This window comes from Mobula birostris, chromosome 3, assembly GCF_030028105.1.
Source record: "Mobula birostris isolate sMobBir1 chromosome 3, sMobBir1.hap1, whole genome shotgun sequence".
NCBI classification, from domain to species: Eukaryota; Metazoa; Chordata; class Chondrichthyes; order Myliobatiformes; family Myliobatidae; genus Mobula; species Mobula birostris.
The window spans coordinates 137648751-137672203 of record NC_092372.1 but is presented as its reverse complement, the minus strand read 5'-3'; the positions used below and the strand labels follow the sequence as shown (position 1 = coordinate 137672203).

General features: G+C 41.2%; 1 protein-coding gene across 1 annotated transcript in view; it reads right to left on the bottom strand.

Moving 5' to 3' along the window:
- Nucleotides 1-2139: 2139 nt before the first annotated feature.
- meox2a (mesenchyme homeobox 2a) overlaps nucleotides 2140-23453 on the bottom strand; it is a 47963-nt gene continuing 26649 nt past the window's right edge. The window contains exon 3 of the mRNA XM_072251976.1: nucleotides 2140-4307. Within this exon, the coding sequence (XP_072108077.1) occupies nucleotides 4083-4307 (225 nt within the window). The 3' untranslated portion in view covers nucleotides 2140-4082. The remainder of the gene's footprint in view (nucleotides 4308-23453) is intronic.

The window sequence follows — 23453 nt, the reverse complement described above, 5'->3', positions numbered from 1 at the left end:
ACCGTGGATTTCTGCTGTAGTAGTCTGAAGTGGGAATATTTGATGATTCCCATCAGAGCTGCAGGCAAAGAGTCTCTACTTACCAGTGCTGTCTTCCAGAAGGCATTGCACATTGGGAAGTGAAATGTAAGAGGAAAGTTACAGTAAATGTCAGGAGACTGAGGAACACTGCAGGGGTCGGTGTTTGAACCATTTCTTTTTATGCTGTATATCAGTGATTTAGATGATGGAATAAATGGCTTTGTTGCCAAGTTTGCAGATGATATGAAGATTGGTGGAGGGGCAGATAGGGTAGAGGAAACAGGTAAGCTGCAGAAGTGCTTAGACAGATTAGGAGGATGGGCAAGAAAGTGGCAAATGAAATAGAATGTTGGAAAATACATAGTCACGCACTTTGGCAGAGGAAATAGATGTGCAGACTATTTCCAAAAATCTGAGAGGCAAAGGGACTCGGGAGTCTTTATGCAGAACATCCTAAAGGATAAATTGCGGGTTGAGTCAGTGGTGAGGAAGGCTAACACAATGTTAGCATTCATTTCAAGAGGTCTAGAATACAAGAGCAGGGATGTGATGCTGGGGCTTTAGAAGGTACTGGTGAGACCTCACCTTGAGTATTGTGAACAGTTTTGGGCTCCTTATCTCAGAAAAGCTGTGCTGGCATTGGAGAGGGTCCAGGGAAGGTTCACAGGGAATGAAAGGGCTTTCATACGAGGACTTGTACTTGCTGGAATTTAGAAGGATGTGGGGGGGGGGGGTATCTCATTGAAACCTTTCAAATGTTGAAAGTCCCAGACATGTTGAAGTGGAAAGGATGTTTTCCATGATGGGGGAGTCTAGGACAAGAGAGTACAGCCTCAAGATAGAGAGCCATCCATTTAAAACAGAGATGTGTTGAAATTTCTCCAGCCAGAGGGTGGTGAACTTGTGGAATTTATTACCACAGGCAGCTGTGGAGGCCAGGTTGTTGGGTGTATTTAAGGCAGAGCTTGATAGGTTCTAGATTGGACATGGTATCAAAGGTTACGGGAGAAGGCCGGGGAGTGGGGCTGAGGAGAGGGATAAAAAAGATCAGCTATGATTGAATGGTAGAGCAGACTCGATTGGCCAAATGGATTAATTCTGTTCCTATGTCTTATGGTCTAACATTGATGTACAGAGGGAGCTTGGGATTCAAGTCCACAGCTTCCTGAAAGTGGGAACAGGAAGAGTGGTAAAGAGGTCATGCGGTGTCCTTGCCTTCATTAGTCAGGGTGTTAAATATGAAAGTCAGAAAGTTATGTTGTAGCTGTGTAAATCTTTAATTATGTTTTGAGAATTTTGTGCAGAACTGGTCACTGCATTTTATTAGGGTATTGAGGTTTTGAAGAGGGTACAAATGATCTTGCCTGGATTAGAAACTATTAGCTATAAAAAGAGGTTGGGCAGACTTTGGATTGGTTCGGAGGTTGAAGGAAGGTGACCTGATATAGATGTGTGAAATAAAGAGAGACATGCTTAGGTTAGAGAGTCAGAGTCCTTTACCCAGGTGGAAATGTCAAATACTAGAGGCCATGGCTTTAAACAAGCGAGGGGTGAGGTTTAAAGGAGATTTTTAGCGAATAGTAGATGCCTGAAACACGCTGCCAGGAGAAGTGCTGGAAGCAGATATGATAACAACACTTGAGGTAGTTAGACACAGAAACAGGTAGGGATGGAGGGAGATGGACTACATGCAGGCAGATGTACAGCTTAAATTGCCATCATAGTCAGCTCAGACATCTTGGGCAGAAAGGTCTGTTCCTGTGTTGTACTGGTCTAGGTTCTAACAATTACTTAATTTTCCTGTTCTGCACACTGAGCATCCCTATTCAAACTAATGGGATTCCAAAATATCTCCAAGCCCAAAGTAACGCAAAAGAGGAATGTTTCCCCAACATAATTCTAGGAAACCTTAGCTGGACTGCCACTAGACTTGACATGGAGTCCAGTGGGAGAATACAATGATACAGCAGCATCTACCACTCTGATTGCAGATTTCGGGTCCAGTATGTTTTCTGATAATACTATTCATTTACAGGCTGCAAAGGCTGCCTGGGATTATTTTTTTATTGTTACCAATATTCTTAATTTTGAGGCAAATACATTTGCTGAGCTTTATTGTCAGGCTGTATTCCCCATGAATAAGACTTTTTCAGAGTTAGGACAATCATTTACCAGAAATATTCAAAACTTTGCAATGTAATTAATCAAACTGTAAACTTTAGATATCATTTGCAACTAATGATACATAGTTCAATTTTATAAAGCATGGTGGTATATTGGATACAAAGGTATGAAATTATCTTGAAGTCATTACAGTTATACACTGTCAAACCTAAATGCATGTTTACATTGGGAACATACTCAAAATACTGACTGTAAATTTATCAAAATTCCATAACGCAAAGTAAAACAAAACACAGGAAATGATCTAATCTCTGAAATCAGATAGCATTTATAAATCATTCTGCTGTTAATTTTATTGATTATACATAATAAAGCAGGAACAAAGGAGGAATATTTGGACACTTAGTTCATCCTGTCATTGAACATTGCATACAAGACCCACTCTCTATTTGTCATTCACTTTATTCTAATGCCAAGTTTAAATCTTTCCATTTCCTGATAAATCAGGAATTACATCCTCAATTTTTCAATTGAGGTCTAAATTTGTATTTCACCCTTGATTGCTCTTCATTCTATACATACCATAAATGAGACAGTGATTGAAATTTGATTGGGCAGATGCGCACAGGTTTCAACAAATTATTACATTTCAATAAAATGTGTAACATGTAATAAGTACAGCCTTTGTAGTGTCATAAGTTACTCCCATCAACAATGCCAAATAATTATTTTGGAGCCAAAAAAAATTCTACAGTGCTATTTTTACACCTCTAAATCTGGCATGCATTAAACATGAGTGCAATAAATGGTTCTGATTGTCAACATTACATATTTTGGAAATACTATATAAACCTCACAGATGCTGGAAAATGCCAAGAGGCTATCTTGCTAACCACAGGTAAAATGGTTAATCAAGTGTTCATCATTGAACTAACACTAATATGAGTATTATCAATTTTGTATTGGAAAGTCTCCTAGGGCATTGCATAGAATAGATATTCCTTCATAATATTTTCTTAACTGTTAGAAATAGCGACTGTAGAAGCTATTTAACAAAAATTGATAATGTTTTTGAAATGCTATTGAATTTTTAAGATAAATGACAAGCAAAGCAAATTTTTCATGTTTGTATAACCTAAGTACATGCCGTGTATTTTTCTGAGAGAATTTGTTCAGATTTAAACATAAAATTTCAGTTTCCAACACTAGGCAGAATGTTGACTGATATCACTGATGTAACTGAAATGACTGAGAGGGCTACAAGCTAAAATATTATTACTTGATTTTGGTATCATTGCTGTATCACTAAGGTAGATGTGTTTCAAGGTTTAGTTGAGCAGATGCTTGTTTTAACTTCATCAACTTTTCAGTATGTACAGTATCAGGACAATCCATATATATGTATCAATAGTGTGTATGTGGCTACTGCTCTAATAGATACTTTTCTATTGTAATTGAGTAAGTATTGCACCTATAATAAAGAACTGGTGAAGGCATTTGCATTTTGTAGCTGTCTCTTTCAGAGCTCTATTTAAAATTTTCAATTACATTGAAATGCTACATTTCCCATTATGGATGTAGATTTCTTCTATGCCAAGATTGTATACTCATTCTTTATAAACTTGTTGATTACTTTGCTTTACTCATTACACTGGAGAAAGCTTTCCCATTGTTCTTCCTTGGGTTTCTCTGTAACTTTCATTTTGCTTTTTAAACATCACTTCCATTTTTTTTTATTTACAGTGGAAATCGAAGCATAGATTCAAAAAATCGTGCAACTGTTAAATGCAAATATGGAATGCTCAGAGGCTCTGATGTTTGCACCATGTCCACAAGGGGAATTCACACATGGAAGCTGTAAGACAATATGATTTGCTTCCTCCTTGTGCCATTACTTTCCTGAGTATCTGCTGAGATTTGCTCTCGTTCTCCTTGCATCACAAATGGCCAAGCTCAGTGCTGTGATCACTGTCCTGGCTTTCGTCATTTGATAGAATGTCTCCAGCATGATGACCACCTGATGTGGCAATCCCAGAGAGCTCAGAGGGCAGTAATGTCCCTTTCTTCACATTAACCAGTTCTTTTTCCCTTGCAACAGCTCCTTGTTGGCCTCCTTTAACACGTTTCCATTTCATCCTCCGATTCTGGAACCACACTTTCACCTAAAATAAATTAGAGCAGGTTATCATTTAAAAGGATGCCAATTTTGGTTATACATTATGCTGGTGTCAAGAGATCAATGTTTTTTATGTTTTTGTATCAATGCATTTTCACATAAATCATATTGCAACTCATTTATTAACGATTCCAAAAAAAGACAAAGAACTATTTCTCTTCTTGCTTTTCTCTATTAACCCAATTCAGCACATTATTGGCAAGATAGTTCCACATTGAGAATAAAACTTTGCATGTAATTTCTGATTAAAGTAGTAAACAGGTTTGATGGAGATGCTAGAGACTGCAGATCCAGAATCTGGAGCAAAATGCAAACTACTCCAGGGACTCAGTGGGTCAGTCAGCATTTGTAGACGGAGATGGGCTGTTGATATTTCATCTGGACTGAAACAATTGAGAGGAGATAGCCAGAATAGAAAAAGGTAAGGAGAAGGGCTTGAGCAAGATCTAACCAAAAGGGTTTTGTGGTTGGCTGGAACTTTCATCTCCCTAAGATCTTTCATCTTAGGGTCCTTTTAGCTCCCTAAGATTTGTGTTCAAGCATTGATCTGGCTAATCAGACCAAAGGTATTTTGTGCAAAACAGCCCATACCAAGCCAGTTGACGTGCTCTCATTCCAATTTTTATTTGGCATGAAATGGATAACATGCAGTTACAGAGAAGTGCTATTTATCTTCCATGTCAGTCACAGAGATCACAGATAACTATGACAGAAAATATCATTAGCTTATATAGAATTCTCCTGAGGTTAGAACTCAGCACATTGATGGGACATAGGAGTCACCTAAGAATGTTAAAAACCAACCTGGAGATGCTTTTTGTTTCAAATCAGGGTACCAAAAGTGCACGACACTCCAAGCCTCACATAAATCAATTTGATTACAGAATTACACATAAAAGATGAAAACAGAGAAAATTACCACTAAGTTCAAAACAAATGCATAAGCAAACCACTGTTTAATCCTTAAGTAAAATGTTGTTTCCAAACCTGAGCATTAAGAAGGAACTCTAGATTTTGGACAGCATCCAGTTTAGATTTGCTAAAGTACTCTCAAGAACAAGAAACTTCAGTAATGTCCAGGTTGTTTTCCCATCAGCAGACAATGATTTAAGAACACTTTTGAAAATTATTGGAAGGTTTTGAGAAACTGAACAAGATATTTTTCCACAAGCTGCAATGTTGGAAACTGTTTAACATAACTGACGAAAAAAAGATGGAAGATGATGAAAATACCTTTAACGCAAGTTTTTAAACCTAGAATTTATTGCTTGAAAACCTAGTAGAAGAATATTCAAACATAAATTTCAAAATAAATGTATTCTTAAATAGAAAGCAATAGGTGGCTTTGGTTCAACACGCTTGGGCAAGCACAAGCAGAGGTTCTAATTAAATTTCTAGTAAGTTTTCTTTTCTAGTGCACTGAGAACAGATCCAGAGGTAGTGGTATGTTCTTTGTGTGAGATGTGGGAAATCTGGGAGACCACCAGTCTCCCTGATAACTACACCTGCATGAAATGCGTCGAGCTGCAGCTCAATAACCTTCGGGTCATATGGGAAAATGAGGAGGAGATGGACAGGAGCTACAGGGACGTATTTAGCCCTAAGTTGCATGAGGCCAGTACCTAGCCGACTGTTAGGAGAGGAAAAGGGAATGGGCAGCCGGTGCAAGGGAATGGGTTTCCCTGTGGCTATTCCGCTCAGTAATAAGTTTACTGCTTTGGATGCTGTTCGAGGTGACGACCTACCAGAGGGAAGCCACAGCAGCTGGGTCTCTGGCACTGAGTCTGCTTCTGTGGCTCAGAAAAGAAGGGGGAGAAGAGGATGGTTGTTGACTTCAGGAGAGCACGGAGTGACCACTCTCCGCTGAACATTGACAGCTCCTCCGTTGAGATCATTAAGAGCACCAAATTCCTTGGTGTTCACCTGATGGAGAATCTCGCCTGGTCCCCTAACACCAGCTCCACAGCCAAGAAAGCCCAGCAGCGTCTCTACTTTCTGTGAAGGCTGAGAAAAGTCCATCTCCCACCCACCGTCCTCACCACATTCTACAGAGGATGTATCGAGAGCATCCTGAGTAGCTGCATCACTGCCTGGTTCAGGAATTGCACCATCTCCAATCGCAAGACCCTGCAGCGGATAGTGAGGTCAGCTGAGAAGATCATCGGGGTCTCTCTTCCCGCTATTACAGACATTTATACCACACACTGCACCTGCAAAGCTAACAGTATTGTGAAGGACCCCACACACCCCTCATACAAACTCTTCTCCCTCCTGCCATCTGGCAAAAGGTACCGAAGCATTCAGGCTCTCATGACCAGACTGTGCAACAGTTTCTTCCCCCAAGCCATCAGACTCCTCAATACTCAGAGTCTAGACTGACATCTACATCATTTATTATATTGTAATTTGTCCTCTACTGTGCTAATCGTCTTGTTTATTAATTACTGTACTGCCCTGCACTGTTTTGTGCATTTCATGTAGTCCTATGCAGGTCTGTAGTCTAGTGCAGTTTTTCTGTTGTTTTACGTAGTCTAGTGTATCCTTGTGCTGTCTCACATAGTCTAGTGTAGTTTTGTGTTGTATCATGTAGCACCAGGGTCCCGGAGGAATGTTGTTTCATTTTTACTGTGTACTGTACCCGCAGCTTATGGTCGAAATGACAATAAACTTGACTTGAACCTTGAACCTTGACCTTGAGTGCACCAGTGATAGGGGATTCCATGGTTAGAGGAGCAGACAGGGAATTCTGTGGACATGAAAAAGACACCCAGATGGTATTTTGCCTCCCAGGGATGTCTCATTACAGGTCCAAATTATTCAAAAAGGACTGACAGGTAGGTAGATAGGGTGGGGTTGCTCTGTTGATAAAAAAAAATTAAATCAAATCCTTAGAAAGAGGTGACATAGGATTGGAAGATGTAGAATCCTTATGGGTAGAGTTAAAGAAACTACAAGGGTACTAAGACCCTGACGGGAGTTGTATACAGGCCTCCAAACAGTAGCCAGGACGTGGAATTCAAATTACAATGAGAGATAGGAAATATATTTTAAAAGGGTAATGTTACAATAGTCATGGTGGATTTCAACTTGCAGGTGGTTTGGGAAAATCAAGTTGGTGCTGAATCCCAAGACAGAGAGTTTGTAGAATGCCTATGAGATGGCATTGTAGAGCAGCTTGTAGCTGAGCCAATGAGGGGAAAAGCAATTCTGGATTGCATGTTATGTAATAAACTGGATTTGATTAGGGAGCTTATGGTAAAGGAACACTTAGGAGGCAGTAATCATAATGTGATAGAATTCACCCTGCAGCTTGAAAGGAAGAAGATAAAGTCCTATGTATCAGTATTACAGTGGAGTAAAGGGAATTACAGAGGCATGAGAGAAGAGCTGGCCAAATGTGATGACACTTGCAGGAGGATGGCAGTCAGCAATGGCTGGAGTTGCTGGGGAAATTCAGATGGTGCAGGACAGATACATACCAAAGACGATGAAGCATTCTAAAGGGAGGAGAAGCAACTGTGGCTGATAAGGAAAGTCAAAGATAGTATAAAAGCAAAAGATGGGGCATATAAAATAGCAAAAGTTAATGGGAAGTTGAAGGTTTTGGAAGTTTTTAAAAACCAACAGAAGGCAACTAAAAAGCCATAAGAAGAGAAAAGATGAAACATGAAGGTAAGCTAGCGAATAACATAAAAGAAAATATCAATAATTTTTCAGATATATAAAAAGTAAAAAAGAAACGACAGTGGACATCAGATTGCTGGAAAATGACGCTGGAGAGGTAATAAAGGGGGACAACAAAATGGTGGATGAAATTATTAAGTATCTTGTGTCACTCATCATTATGAAAGACACTAGCAGAAGGCCAGAATTACGAGAATGTTGGTAGTAATGATCTTTGAAGAATTATTCTATTATAGAATGGTACTGGATGACTGGAAAATTGCAAATGTCACTCCACTCGTTAAGATGGATGGGAGGCAGAAGAAAGGAAATTATAGGTCAGTTAGCCTAACTTCAGTGGTTGGGAAGATATTGGAGTCCATTATTAAGAATGATATTTCAGGGTACTTGGAGTCACGTGATAAAATGGGCCAAAATCACATGGTTTCCTTAACGGGAAATCTTGCCTGATAAATCTGTTGGAATTCTTTAAGGAAATACTAAGCAGAATAGACAAAGAAGAGTCCGTGGGTGTTTACTCAGATGTTCTGAAGGCCTTTGACAAGGTGCCATACATGAGGCTACTTAAGAGATAAAAGCCCATAGTATCACTGAGAAGGTAGCATGGATAGAAGATTGGCTGATTGTCAGGAGGCAAAAAATGGGAATAAAGGGGGCCTTTTCCAGTTGGCTGCCAGTGACAAGTGGTATTCTGCAATAGTCAGTGTGGGAACCACTTCCTTTCACGTTATATTTCAATGATGGAATTCATGGCTTTGTGGCCAAATTTGTGGACTATCTGGAGAGGGGCAGGCTGTGAGGAGGAGGCAGGGAGTCTATGGAAGGACAGGTCGGGAGATTGGGCAAAAAAGTGGCAGATGGAATATGGTACAGGGAAGTATATGATCATGCACTTTGGTAGAAGGAATAGAGGTGTAAATTATTTTCTAAATGGGGAGAAACCTCAGAAATCATAGATACAAAGGATTCCCTAAAGCAGCCTGTTGTCCACGGATACCTCAGTTAATGGTAAGGCTCTATGACATAATAAAGGTTGGGAGCCCCTGCCCTAAAGGTTAACTTGCAGGTTGAGTCATTGGTAAAGAAGGCAAATGCAAAGTTAGCATTCGTTTTGAGAGGACAAGAAGGTAAGAGCAGGGACATAATGCTGAGACATTGTAGAGCATTCGTCAGACCACATTCTGAGTATTGTGAGCCGTTTTGGGCCCTTTATCTCAGGAAAAAAATTTTGGCATTGGAGAGGGTCCAGAGGAGGTTCATGAGAATGATCCCAGAAATGAACGGATTAACATATGAGGAGTGTTTAATAACTCAGGGTCTGTACTTGCTGGAGTTTAGAAGAATGAGGAGGGATCTCACCAAAACCTATTGAATAATAAAAGGCCTAGACAGAGTGGATGTGGAGAGGATGTTTCCTATAGTAGGTGAGTCTAGGACCAGGGGGTACAGCCTCAGAATAGCAGGAAATACATTTAGAATGGAGATGAAGAGAAATGTATTTAGCCAGAAAATAGTGAATCTGTGGAATTCATTGCCATAGGTGGCCGTGGAGGCCAAGTCATTGAGTATACTTAAAGCGGAGGTTGTTGGGTTCTTGATTACTAAGGGCATCAACAGTTATGGGGAGAAGGCAGGAGAGCGGGATTGAGAGGGATAATCATCAACCATGATGGAATGGTGGAGCAGACTTGATGGGCTGAACGGCTTAATTCTGATCTTGTGTCTTATGGTCATTTACAGAGCTGGCAAACTAAGAGTCGAAGCGTGATTCCAAACATTTTTGGAAAAGTTGACGTTGCTCAATAGGTTGAATGGCTTTTAGCTACAGAATATAATTCATCTATATCAATGGGATAACAGGTACAGGTATCTTTGTGGAGTACTTATTTGCAAATAGCTATAGAGCACAAAACATAGAAATCTACAGCACATTACAGGTCCTTCGGCCCACAATGTTGTGCTGAGCATGTAACCTACTCTAGAAACTGCCTAGGATTACTCTATTGCATAGCCCACTATTTTCTAAGCTCCATGTACCTATCTAAGAGTCTCTTAAAAGATCCTATTGTATCTGCCTCCACCACCATCGCTGGCAGTACAATCCACGCTTCCCCCCCGCCACACTCTGTGTGAAGGTCTTACCCCTGACGTCCCCCTTGTACCTTCTTCCAAGCAACTTAAAACTATGCCCCCTCGTGTTTGCCATTTCAGCCCTGGGGAAAAGCCTCTGGCTATCCACACGATGAACGCCTCTCATCATCTTATACACCTCAATCAGGTCACCTCTCATCCTCCATCGCTCCAAGAAGAAAAGGCCAAGTTCACTCAACCTGTTCTCATAAGGCACGTTATACTCTCTAAAAAGTACATTTCACGTTTGCCTTCCAGAGTCAGATTCTATTATAAGCAAAATAATACACAAAATATGAGGGGAAGGGTGGCATATGAAATGATAAAACAAATCTTTTAATTTGTCTTTCGTGCCTGGCCGAATAATTAAAGAAGAAAGCAAACCTATATAATGAAAGAAATACTAATGATATATAAAATTACTGCAATGTGTTTCCCTCATAAATTAAGATAATTTATTAGGACATTCCTAAATAATTGTGATCCACTTGCATATTATATCCATATTTAATCCTGCAGGATTAGACAAGCTAACAAAATGTAGTTATCAGCTATTTGTAGACCTCAAGCCAGACATTCCTGATTTAAACTAAACTGCCTGCTTGGTATTATCTGACATGCTACAGGGCTGGACATCTGTTGAGATCATTAGTCTCTGTGACAGACATTACTACTGTCACAGAGGAGGAAACATGTGTTCAGACAGCCACAGGAATAGTGAGGCCAATTACTGGGATCACTTTGTATTGAAGAAGCTGTCATCTGGAGCAGCTATTGATTATTTTTCTAAACTACTGTAGATGTATTGCGTTCTTGCAGCACCAAGTCTACCTTTTGCCCATTGAGCTGATCTAGAAGTTTATTTATTTATTGAGATACAGTGCAAGATAGGTCCTTCCGCCATATTGAGCTGCACCGCCTAGCAATCCTCCGATTTACTCCTAGCTTAGTCATCGGACAATTTACAATGATTAATTAACTTACCAACCAGTACGTCTTTGGACTGTGGGTGGAAACCGGAACACCTAGAGAAAACCCACGTAGTCACAGGGAGAGCATGCAAAATCTCCTTACAGGCAGCAGCAGTTATTAAATGATCAATTATTTTATCAAACTATTGGATGGCATGTGCTGACACTGTAGCTGGAGTGTCACTTCTGAACCAATGATTGAGAGACATGAGTTCAAATCCCAGAGTGGAATTTAAAATGAAGTAATTAAATATATGAAAAAATATACTTTTCAGAGAAATATAATGATGGTAACAATCATGATAAACTTCTGGACTATCTGCAAAAAAAAACTATCTAAAATGCTTCATGGAATGAAATCTGCCATGCTTATCCATGATGGCCTATTTACAGTATGCCTCCACAGCTCAGGAGCTTAAACAAACAAAAATGTTAGCTTTGCCTTGGGTGCCTTGAGCAATAAATGAATAAATAAAGTTCTTAAATAAAGGTGCACATACTATGCAGATGGTCTGGATACAATTTGAAGGGAAAAGTGGAAACTAAGCCAATACAGAGCAAGTATAAAATTAAAAGCAGAAAGGAAATTTTTCTCTATACTCCATCTTGACTACAGTGTTCTCTTTTCTGGCTTGAGCGGTTTTTCACCTCCAGTCATTCCTGGTTCCAAAGCTTCTTCCGGGCTACTCTTGGCCTATGAATAAAGGAGGCTTCTGAAGATGGTTTCCCTTCATTCGTTCTTTTATGCTTTCTTCTCGCCTCATGAGAAAGTGCTGACCTTCTGCATGACACCTGCCTTTAGACTGCACAACTAGGCGGCAAAGTTGAAAGAAGTGATAAGGATTTTATAACCGTCACAAATTGAATACATTTCAGTGATAAATCATCAAAATTGTCTAACTGCCAAATGCACAGGCTCACACAAAATGTTGGAGGAACTCAGCAAGTCAAGCAGCACCTCTGGAGGGAAATAAACAGACAACATTTCACTAGTCTTGATGAAAGGTCTCTGCCTGAAACGGCAACTGTTTATTCCTGTCCATAAAATGCTACCTGACTTCCTGAGTTCTTCCAGAATTTTGTGTGTGTTGCTCAAGATTTCCAGCGTCTGAAGAATCTCTTGTGTTTATAAAACACACAGACTAGAACTTTTTCAGGGATTTTTCATAATGGCTGCCATAAAATTTATTGAAATTGGTGGAAACTAACAAACAATTTGCATAAAGCAGGAATATAGCCCTCATACCCCCACCATCTATGTATCTATCTAAACCTCTTTTAAACTTTGTAATTGTGCTCTCATGCCCCACTTGTGCTGGCAGCTCATTCCACTTTCTCATGACCCTCTGAGTGAAGAAGTTTCCCCTCACTTCATTTAAACTTCCCAACTTTCATCCTTAACCCTTAAAAAAGAGCCTTTAGATCAGGAGGCAGGGAGGAATTGAAACACGTGCAGAGGGAGCTAAAGGAGAAGATCACGGTGGTTAAAAAGGAATACATGAGAGAGCTGGAGAACAAACTTGGGCAGAGTAGCACATGGGTGGTGTGGAAAGGCATGAAGAACATCAGTGGCTTCAATCAGCCTAGCTGTAGAGCATTGGAATACAGCTGTAAATGGGCTGATGAGTTAGACCAATTCTTTAGTAGGTTTGACAATTGCCTTCCTGTTTGCACCCCCTCAGCACACCAGTCCAGGTGCCAAGGCACCCAATACTCCCTCAGCACCACCTCCCCTCCTTCCCCTGCCTTCCCCCCTCCAGTTCAACACATGGATAAGCAACGTAGGCTACCTCTGTCTACATCCCTCCTTGCCCTGTTCCTACCATCCTCACCTCCACATACCAACTGCTATCGTCCCAATCTTCATCTCTCCCAACTCCCACCTCCCAGCCATCAGGTGAGAAGAGCTCTGGGGAAATTCAGACACGTCAAAGTATTGGGACCAGGTGGTATGAAACCCAAGGTCCTGAAGGAGTGTGCTGAGCAGCTGTGTGAAGTTCTCCAGCACATTTTCTATCTGAGTCTCAGCCTGGAAAGGGCCCTGACTGTGTGGTCTGAGTACCCAAGAAGGGCCAACCAAAAGTCTTGAATGACTAACGTCCAGTGGCCCTGACATCACACATCATGAAGACCCTAGTGAAGCTGGTTCTGGCTGACGTCTGACCCCTGGTCAGATCAGCCCTCAATCCCCTGCAGTTTGCCGACCAGGAGCACAATGTTGTTGACCATGCTGTCATCTACCTGCTGAACAGAGCCTACTTCCATTTGGATAAGCAGGGCAGCCCTGCGAGGATCGTGTTTCTTGATTTCTCAAGTGCCTTCGATACCATACAGCCCACATCGCTGGGGAAAACCTCTAATCGATGCAGGTTGGCACTTCTATTGTATCCTGGATAATGGACCACCTGACTGGCAAACCAGTGTGTGTCAGACATAGTTATAAGTGAGTGAGGCCACATAGGGGACCGTATTGGCTCCCTTGCTATTTACCCTGTATACCTCGGACTTCAGAAACGACACTGAGTCATGTCATCTGCAGAAATTTTCTGATGACTCAGGAACAGTTGGGTTTTAAAGGGAGGATAGGAAGATGAATACAGGGCCCTGGTGGAGGACTTTGTCAAATAGTGCAAGCTGAATCATCTGCAGCTCAACATCAGTAAGACAAAGGAGATGGTGATGGACTTTAGGAAGAATAATCCTGCACTGCTCCCTGTTCCTATTGATGGTGAGGAGATGGATGTGGTGAGGACCTACAAGTACCTGGGAGTGCACCTGGATGACAGACTTGAGTGGAGCACCAACAAAGAGGCTGTGTACAAGAAGTTCCTGAGGAGACTGAGGTCCTTTGGAGTATGTAGACCTCTCCTTCATCCAGAACAATCTTTAATCCAGTGGCGTGCTGAAGGCATGACATCAACCTGGGCAATGCTAACATGCTCAATAAACTGATTAGAAAGGCTGTCTCTGTTATAAGAGTCAAACTGGACACACTGGAGGCTGTGGTAGAACAAAGAACCCTATGGAAAATCTTGTCAATTCTAGACAATGTTTCTTGTCCTCTGTATGCCACTTTGGCTGAGCAGAGGAGCACTTTTAGTGATAGACTAAGACAACCGAACTGCTCCAAAGACCTATTTGAGGCCATCCTTACCCGCGGCCATCAGGCTCTATAATGAGACAACCTACAGCCTGGGAAGTGATGACCCCTCCTGTTAAGTTTTTGAAGTAACTTATTTTTTTATTCTTTCTTACTTCTCTTCTACTATTTGTATATCTGTGCACTTGTAATGCTACTGTGACACTGTAATTTCCTTTGGGATCAATATCCATCTATCTATCTTAACCCATGACCCTAAGTTGTACTCCCACCCAACCTCAGTGGAAAAAGCCTCTTTGCATTTACCCTATTTATACCCCTCATAATTGTGTATACCACTATCAAATCTCTCCTCAATCGTCTATGTTCCAAGGGATAAAATCCTGACCTATTCATTTAAGAGTCTTCTGATAGCTGGCAAACTTTTACTTGTTTATTTCAACAGAGAAATCTACTTCACTGCAAAAAAAATAACTTTAATTTGCATGTTAAGGATGAAATAGTCACAGTTTTTGTACGTTGGTAACTTATAATCAAGGAAGACTGAGGCAATTTTCCACTCCAGCATTCCCAACAGGGTGTGTTAGCAGGGAGTCCATCTCAGGAAATCACAGATGTACAGTCCATATGCTTTCTATTCCTTAATTATACTAGATGGAAAATCATAGTTAACTCTCTCTGGCATCCTGTTATCTGTTCCCCGCCACAACCATTCCCTGCCGCAGACTACTCTTTTTAGGTTGTTGCGACAATATTTATAAAGTGTAGATTCACAATCTTTCTCATATTACAAACAAAAGAACACCACCAGGTCAGCAGAGTTTAGTCTGAACAAAATAATAATAATATTGAGGTGTAAGAGGTAGAGGGGATGAATTTCCACTTTCTGCACAAATAGTTACAAATTAAACTTGAACTCAGTTTTCCAATATAAAATCTCAAATATAATCACAAACATAAAATTCTGCTTCAAACAAAAATAAATCTTAAACTTATTTTAAAATTATTACTACTATATTAAAATTGTGCTTAAAAGCAGTAAAGTGATTAGTGCAGCTAAACTAGACTTATGGGTTAAAAATGTACTTTTACGTTAAGTGTATGTGCCCTATACATCAGCTGTGAATTAGCTTATCTTAATCATTTCGTTTAAAAATTACATTAATTTAGTGAGGGTATACTAGACTAATTCCTAACAAAAATCAGTCTACTTTAACAATGTTAAAATTTTAGAACATATTTACCTGAGTATGGCTACTGAAGATAATAACCACATTTTCAGAGATGAAATTGAGGTAACTCAGGGATAATGAACACCCAAAATACCACAAATGACTTGTCCTTGGTTGAAAAAATGGAATAACACCTCCCAAATGAGCCAAAAACAAGAAAGAATTATTTCATCTCAAACTGCAACATAAGAAAATAGCTTGAATAAGAGGCCGTGCTTCCAGAGAAGATCAAGAAAAGCATTGAGACAGTATGGACATGTTTCAAGAATAGAATCGATTATAATATTGAATAGATACATAGGACAAAAAGTCAAAGAAACCCAAAGGAATAATAGATTGGCAATATGAATAGGTTGTTTTAGAAAATGAGATGGACACTAATGCAGTGAAGCTATTTCATTTCAAACAATGGTGAAATGAATTCATTCAACCTCATCATCACTGCTAAGTACTGAATGGGTACTCTGTATTATTAGTTTTAAATCCATACATGCCTGCTTAATGGCCACAGTGGAGTTCACCCACAGAGATCTGAAAGGCTTAGATTTGTTATCCATTTTTACTGACCACAATCTGGATAAGAGTTTTTAAGGAAGGAGGGGAAGAAAATAACCTGTATCTGAGATCAATTAGTGTGACATGAATAGTATTGAGAATGCCAGATATTATTTTTTTTTTATAGGCATCTCGTGAGACCATGGATTTGTGCCTTGGAAGGTTTCCAGGGCGCAGGCCTGGGCAAGGTTGTATGGAAGACTGGCAGTTGCCCATGCTGCAAGTCTCCCCTCTCCACACCATCGATGTTGTCCAAGGGAAGGGCACTAGGGCCGATACACTGGTGTTGTCGCAGAGCAATGTGTGGTTAAGTGCCTTGCTCAAGGACACAACGTGCTGCCTCAGCTGAGGCTCGAACTATCGGCCTTCAGATCACTAGACCGATGTCTCAACCACTTGGCCACGCGCCAACACTATTATTATTATTATTATTAAGGAAGTGGTAAGGAGGCATATAGAGAATAATAGTAGAAATGGACAAAGTCCACCTGGATTTATGAAGGAAAAGTCATATTTGGTAAATCTATAGAGCTTTTTGAGACTTTAACTATTAGAATAGATAAAGTCAAAGCAGTACATTTGCACCTTTAGAAGACTTTCAAAAGAGTTCAAATCAAGATATTATTTAAAAACAGTCTGACACACAAAATATGGAGTAATATTCTAGCACAGACTGGTTAACACACAGCAAAGGGAGTAGAAATAAATGAGTCAATTTCAAATTCAGATTTTGGGAATAAATGGTGTCTCTGATAAGGTGTTGTAGCCCCAGAAGTTCACAATCACAGTAACGATTTGAATGAGGGGGAAATCTATAACATATTCAAGGATGCTGTTACAAATATGGGTGCCAGAGTCAACCGTAGGGCTGATGCACAGAGGGTTCAGGGAGATATAGACAGGTTAGAGTATAATATTTTTAATTCAGTGTGAATAGGTGAGGACATAATACTTGCAATATAATGTGGAAAAATCCTTTCTAAGGAAGGATATTCCTTCTGATAGAGACAGTGAGCATTCACTGGATTGATGTCTTATTTGTCCTATGAGGTTAAGCAGACTAAACCTCTAGTCTCTTGAAATGCAAGAGACTACAGATGCTGTAAACTGGAGTAAATCAAAAACAAACTGCTGGAGGACCTTAGAAGGTCAGGCAACATCTGTAGAATCAAATGAATAACCACTCCCAAGTGCAGGGTCTCAAACTGAAATGTCAACTCTCCCTTGGCTTCCACAAATGCTGCCTGATTTCTACCAGCAGTTGTATTTTTTTTGGTCTGGGGTCCCTTGAGATTGGAAGAATGATTTGTGATCTACCAAATGGCAGAATGAGCATGAAGAGTCAAAGCTTGCTCCTTGGTCTGTTATGCTTTACTGTTGTGGGAGGAAATGTAATAATTAATAATGGATTGGTTGAAGAGAGAAATGCCAATCCTGAATATTTTCTCCTGTTTGCTGGAAAATAGTACATATTAACTCCAAGCAAGCTGGAGTTCTGATCTCCCATACTGTCCATGTGAAATTTTCATGCTTTTCCTGTATGTTGCCTCTAATGCTCCAGTTTTCTTACTTCTTCCAAAGATATTCTGGTTGGTAGATTAATTGACCAATGGAGACTACCCTTAGTGTTGGTGGATGGGAAGGGAATCAGGACAGAGCTGGTGACATGTAAGTGAAGATACATCACAGGAAAATAATTAGAATGGAATTGCTCAGTTGCCAGCATAGACTTGATAAGCTGAATGACCACCTTCTAAGCCATTAGAAAATGTGAAATATGAAATGCATTTCTGGCCAGTTTGCAGAGGTAGATGCCAGGTGCAAAAAAGATCAGATTACATTGTGGCACTTAGCATGGGAGACTGGCCCACTCAGTCAGGCAGGCCAAAATAGCAGGATGTTCTTATTGTCAGCTAATGCTTGTTGCAATAAATTCCAAAAAGTTTCAGTGTCTTTTGGGGAAAAGATTGAACTTTGATGTGGAACTACTCATATTAATAAAGACAAAGGCATGTAAGCTTATTAGAGGCAAAGTAATATGAAAAATTGATGTATTGATCCAGTTGTTGAAGAATATCAAATGTTTCTTCTATTTCCTAAGCCTTACAGAGTCTCTAAGGCAGTCCGACATTGCCTTCAACCTCATTCTGGCAACTCCTGCGACGACACTGGTGCCAAGCTGTATCGGCCCTTGTCCTTCCCTTGGACAACGTCGGTGTTGTAGAGAGGGGAGACTTGCTGCATGGGCAACTGCTGGTCTTCCGTACAACCTTGCCCAGGCCTGTGCCCTGGAGAACCTTTCCAGGCACAGGTCCATGGTCTCGCGAGACTAATGGATGCCACCACAGAATGATAAATAAGCTGTTGTTTAGAAAAACAGCTAATGAATAGTTATTAGTTGGGATCTTTGCTGTCCTTGTGGGCCATGACTTTGACAAATTAGTTACTTTTTTAAATGCCAACCTATACTACAGTTTATGAATTGAAGAATGTATCTGTGGGCAAATGGCAAACTTTTAGCTGTAAGATTTGAGTTATTAAAACAGGTCTGTTTAAATAAACGTGCCTCATACTCTAAATAATCAACTTTTCAAATTTCCTCCTAACTTTTGCCATGATTAAATTATGAACAGTGTTTAAATAATCCAAGGCATCATTGTGAATTTTATTGCACTGTTATCGCATATAAAGGGTTGATATGTCGTGGCTAATGGCTATAATACATACATTGGAGAACATTTTTCCTACTTCCTTCTAATTTCTAAGCTTTGAAGCTTTATTATTCATGGAAAAGTCTTTTAATCAGTTAATTTATTTTGTAATTTGAAACAACATGAACTTTTAACAATTTAAACCCCACAAAGAGGAGGACACTTCAGAAGTAAAGAAATCAGGAACTGTATTTCAGTGGGAAGATTCAGGAGCAAAAAGGTGGGATACTGCAAAAAGGTGTTACCTAAGATGCACATGAGTGGTGGAGGCTCATCCCAGGATTGAGAAAGAAGTTTACAAAGTAAAATCAGAAAGTTATAGCAGGGTGAGATGTCTGCAATGAAGGACAGTCCATGGTAAACATCAGTTAATAGGATGAGTTCATAATATGTTCAAACAGTGTGAGTGAGGGGTCCAGTTCATTGCAACATCAAGCAACCACTCTGCCATTACAAAAATCTATGGACAGTGGAGTCAAGAGGCTCAGTATAGAACCGTATAGTGTGACAACTTTCGTTAAGTCTGGTACACACAATACCGAGGGACAGAAGTTAAGGCTGTACGAGTTCTTGTAAGGCCTGCACATGCAGACTCCTCCCAATCTCCATTCAGTTAACCATTTTTTCTATCTCATCACCTGCAACCCATTAAACCCCAGCTCTCATTCATAATCCTTGTTCTCCCTCTTCCCTCCGGGAGAAGGCTCAGGAGCTTGAAGACTCATTCAGCCAGATATGGGAACAGCTTCTTTCCAACTGTGATAAGACTGCTGAACAGATCCTGACCCGGATCTGGGCCGTAGCCTCCAAATATCCGGACCTGCCTATTGGTTTTTTTGCACTACCTTACTTTCCATTTTTCTATTTTCTATTTATGATTTATCATTTAAATTTTTAATATTTACTATCGATTTGTAATTCAGGGAGCAGGAAGCACAGAATTAAATATCGCTGTGATGATTGTATGTTTTAGTATCAATTGTTTGGCACAATAAAATATAAAGTATAAAAGTATAAAGTATACAAACCAACCACTTGCTCCTAGCCTTCAGGTACCTTGTTGTCTGTAAGTTTAGAATCTGTTCTCTCTTGTTACATGGGCCCTTGTGGATTGTCATTCTGCAGTTGATTATTAAAGTTATTAAAGGCAGGAATGGATTCTCAATATTCCTGGATTTCAGTGCTTTAAAAGGGATAGAGAGGGCGGAAAAAAGGGAAGGGGGATGGCATTACTGGTCAGGGATACTATTACAGCTACAGAAATGGTGGGTAATGTAGCAGGATCGTCTTTTGAGTCAGTATGGGTGGAAGTCAGGAACAGGAAGGGAGCAGTTACTCTACTGGGGGTATTCTATAGGTCCCCTGGTAGCAGCAGAGATACAGAGGAGCAGATTGAGAGGCAGATTTTGGAAAGGTGCAAAAATAACAGGGTTGTTATCATGGGTGACTTTAACTTCCCTAATATCGATTGGCACCTGATTAGTTCCAAGGGTTTAGATGGGGCAGAGTTTGTTAAGTGTGTCCAGGACGGATTCCTGTCACAGTATGTGGACAGGCCGACTAGGGGGAATGCCATACTGGATCTAGTACTAGGTAATGAACTGGGTCAGGTCACAGATCTCTCAGTGGGTGAGCATCTGGGGGGCAGTGACCACCGCTCCCTGGCACTTAGCATTATCATGGAAAAGGATAGAATCAGAGAGGACAGGAAAATTTTTAATTGGGAAAGGGCAAATTATGAGGCTATAAGGCTAGAACTTGTGGGTTTGAATTGGCATGATGTTTTTGCAGGGAAATGTACTATGGACATGTGGTGGATGTTCAGAGATCTCTTGCAGAAGGTTAGGGATAAATTTGCCCCGGTGAGGAAGATAAAGAATCGTAGGGTGAAGGAACCATGGGTGACAAGTGAGGTGGAAAATCTAGTCAGGTGGAAGAAGGCAGCATACATGAGGTTTAGGAAGCAAGGATCAGATGGGTCTATTGAAGAATATAGGGAAGCAAGAAGGTGGCATGAGAAGGACTTGGCGAGTAGGGTAAAGGAAAACCCCAAGTCATTCTTCAATTATGTGGAGAAAAAAAGGATGACAGGAGTGAAGGTAGGACCGATCAGAGATAAAGGTGGGAAGATGTGCCTGGGGACTGTGGAAGTGAGCGAGGTCCTCAATGAATACTTCTCTTCGGTATTCACCAATGAGAGGGAACTTGATGATGGTGAGGACGATATGAGTGAGGTTGATGTTCTGGAGCATGTTGGTATTAAGGGAGAGGAGGTGTTGGAGTTGTTAAAATACATTAGGACGGATAACTCCCCGGGGTCTGACGGAATATTCCCCCAGCTGCTCCACGAGGCGAGGGAAGAGATTGTTGAGCCTCTGGCTAGGATCTTTATGTCCTCGTTGTCCACGGGAATGGTACCGGAGGATTGGAGGGAGGTGAATGTTGTCCCCTTGTTCAAAAAAGGTAGTAGGGATAGTCCAGGTAATTATAGACCAGCAAGCCTTACGTCTGTGGTGGGAAAGCTGTTTGAAAAGATTCTTAGAGATAGGATCTATGGGCATTTAGAGAATCATGGTCTGATCATGGTCAGTCAGCATGGCTTTGTGAAGGGTAGATTGTGTCCAACAAGCCTGATAGAATTCTTTGAGGAGGTGACCAGGCATATAGATGAGGGTAGTGTAGTGGATGTGATCTATATGGATTTTAGTAAGGCATTCGACAAGGTTCCACATGGTAGGCTTATTCAGAAAGTCAGAAGGCATGGGATCCAGGGAAGTTTGGCCAGGTGCATTCAGAATTGGCTTGCCTGCAGAAGGCAGAGGGTCGTGGTGGAGGGAGTACATTCAGATTGGAGGATTGTGACTAGTGGTGTCCCACAAGGATCTGTTCTGGGACCTCTACTTTTTGTGATTTTTATTAACGACCTGGATGTTGGGGTAGAAGGGTGGGTTGGCAAATTTGCAGACGACACAAAGGTTGGTGGTGTTGTAGATAGTGTAGAGGATTGTCAGAGATTGAAGAGAGACATTGATAGGATGCAGAAGTGGGCTGAGAAGTGGCAGATGGAGTTCAACCTGGAGAAGTGTGAGGTGGTACACTTTGGAAGGACAAACTCCAAGGCAGAGTACAAAGTAAATGGCAGGATACTTAGTAGTGTGGAGGAGCAGAGGGATCTGGGGGTACATGTCCACAGATCCCTGAAAGTTGCCTCACAGATGGATGCGGTAGTTAAGAAAGCTTATGGGGTGTTAGCTTTCATAAGTCGAGGGATAGAGTTTAAGAGTTGCAAGGTAATGATGCAGCTCTATAAAACTCTGGTTAGGCTGTACTTGGAGAACTGTGTCCAGTTCTGGTCGCCTCACTATAGGAAGGATGTGGAAGCATTGGAAAGGGTACAGAGGAGATACACCATAATGCTGCCTGGTTTAGAGAGTATGCATTACAATCAGAGATTAAGAGAGCTAGGGCTTTACTCTTTGGAGAGAAGGAGGATGAAAGGAGACATGATAGAGGTGTACAAGATAATAAGAGGAATAGATAGAGTGGATAGCCAGCACCTCTTCCCCAGGGCACCACTGCCCAATACAAAAGGACATGGCTTTAAGGTAAGGGGTGGGAAGTTCAAGGGGGATATTAGAGGAAAGTTTTTTACTCAGAGAGTGGTTGGTGCGTGGAATGTACTGCCTGAGTCAGTGGTGGAGGCAGATACACTAGAGAAGTTTAAGAGACTACTAGACAGGTATATGGAGGAATTTAAGGTGGGGGCTTATATGGGAGGCAGGGTTTGAGGGTCAGCACAACATTGTGGGCCGAAGGACCTGTACTGTGCTGTACCATTCTATGTTCTATGTTATCGCTCATCACTAAATCATATCCACTGCTCTGTTTCAGGTCTAGCCTCCTCTACATTTCCTGACAGGATGAGTGAACCATCAATTCACCCAGCAGAGTGTGCTCGTTTAAAGGAAGTTGTCTGTCAACATGAGCACACGATCTGCAAGCAGCAGGGAGCCATTGACCACCTGCTTGCCACTCTACACCAGCTCTCCATCTTGACACAGCACCTGACGGCAGTCAGCTTCCTGCTTCTGAGCACTGAGCTCCCACCTTGGATCCCCCACCCGATACTGTCCTCGTGCAACTTACACTTCCGAGTTCCAGCTATTCGTGTATTCCGCGGAATGAGCCAAGATTGCCTTCATCATCTCTTTCTTGACTGAGTGACTTGGGCCGCCACTAACTGGGACAATAAGACCACCATTTGCAATAAATATGAGGAATTCACTGCTGAGACGCACCAGGTTTTCAACCATCCGGGAAGTGGAAGAGGGGAGTGCATCGGATACTTCGCCTGCATCAAGGCTCACGCTCGGTGCTCGATTACATAGAGGAATTCAGGACCACCTTGGTGGAGTACAGATAGAATGTGGAATCACTGCTGGCCCATCACCATCACTGCCATTCAGAACACTTTAAAGATCAGCTGTCTCCCCAGGTGATCCACCGTGAAAGCCTCATCACTCTGCATTCCAAGTTAACAAGCATCTTATGAAGCAACCCTCCAGATCATCAGATAGACCTCCAGTTCCATTCCCAGAATCGTTTCAGGCTACAGGACCTTCTGCGTTAAGGCCTGCAGAACCCATGCAGCTAGAAAATAAGAAATAGGAGCAGGAGTAGGTCGTCTGGCCTGGGGACTGTGTCAGGCTGAATACCCGTGATCCACCCTTGCACACCGACTCAGGCAAG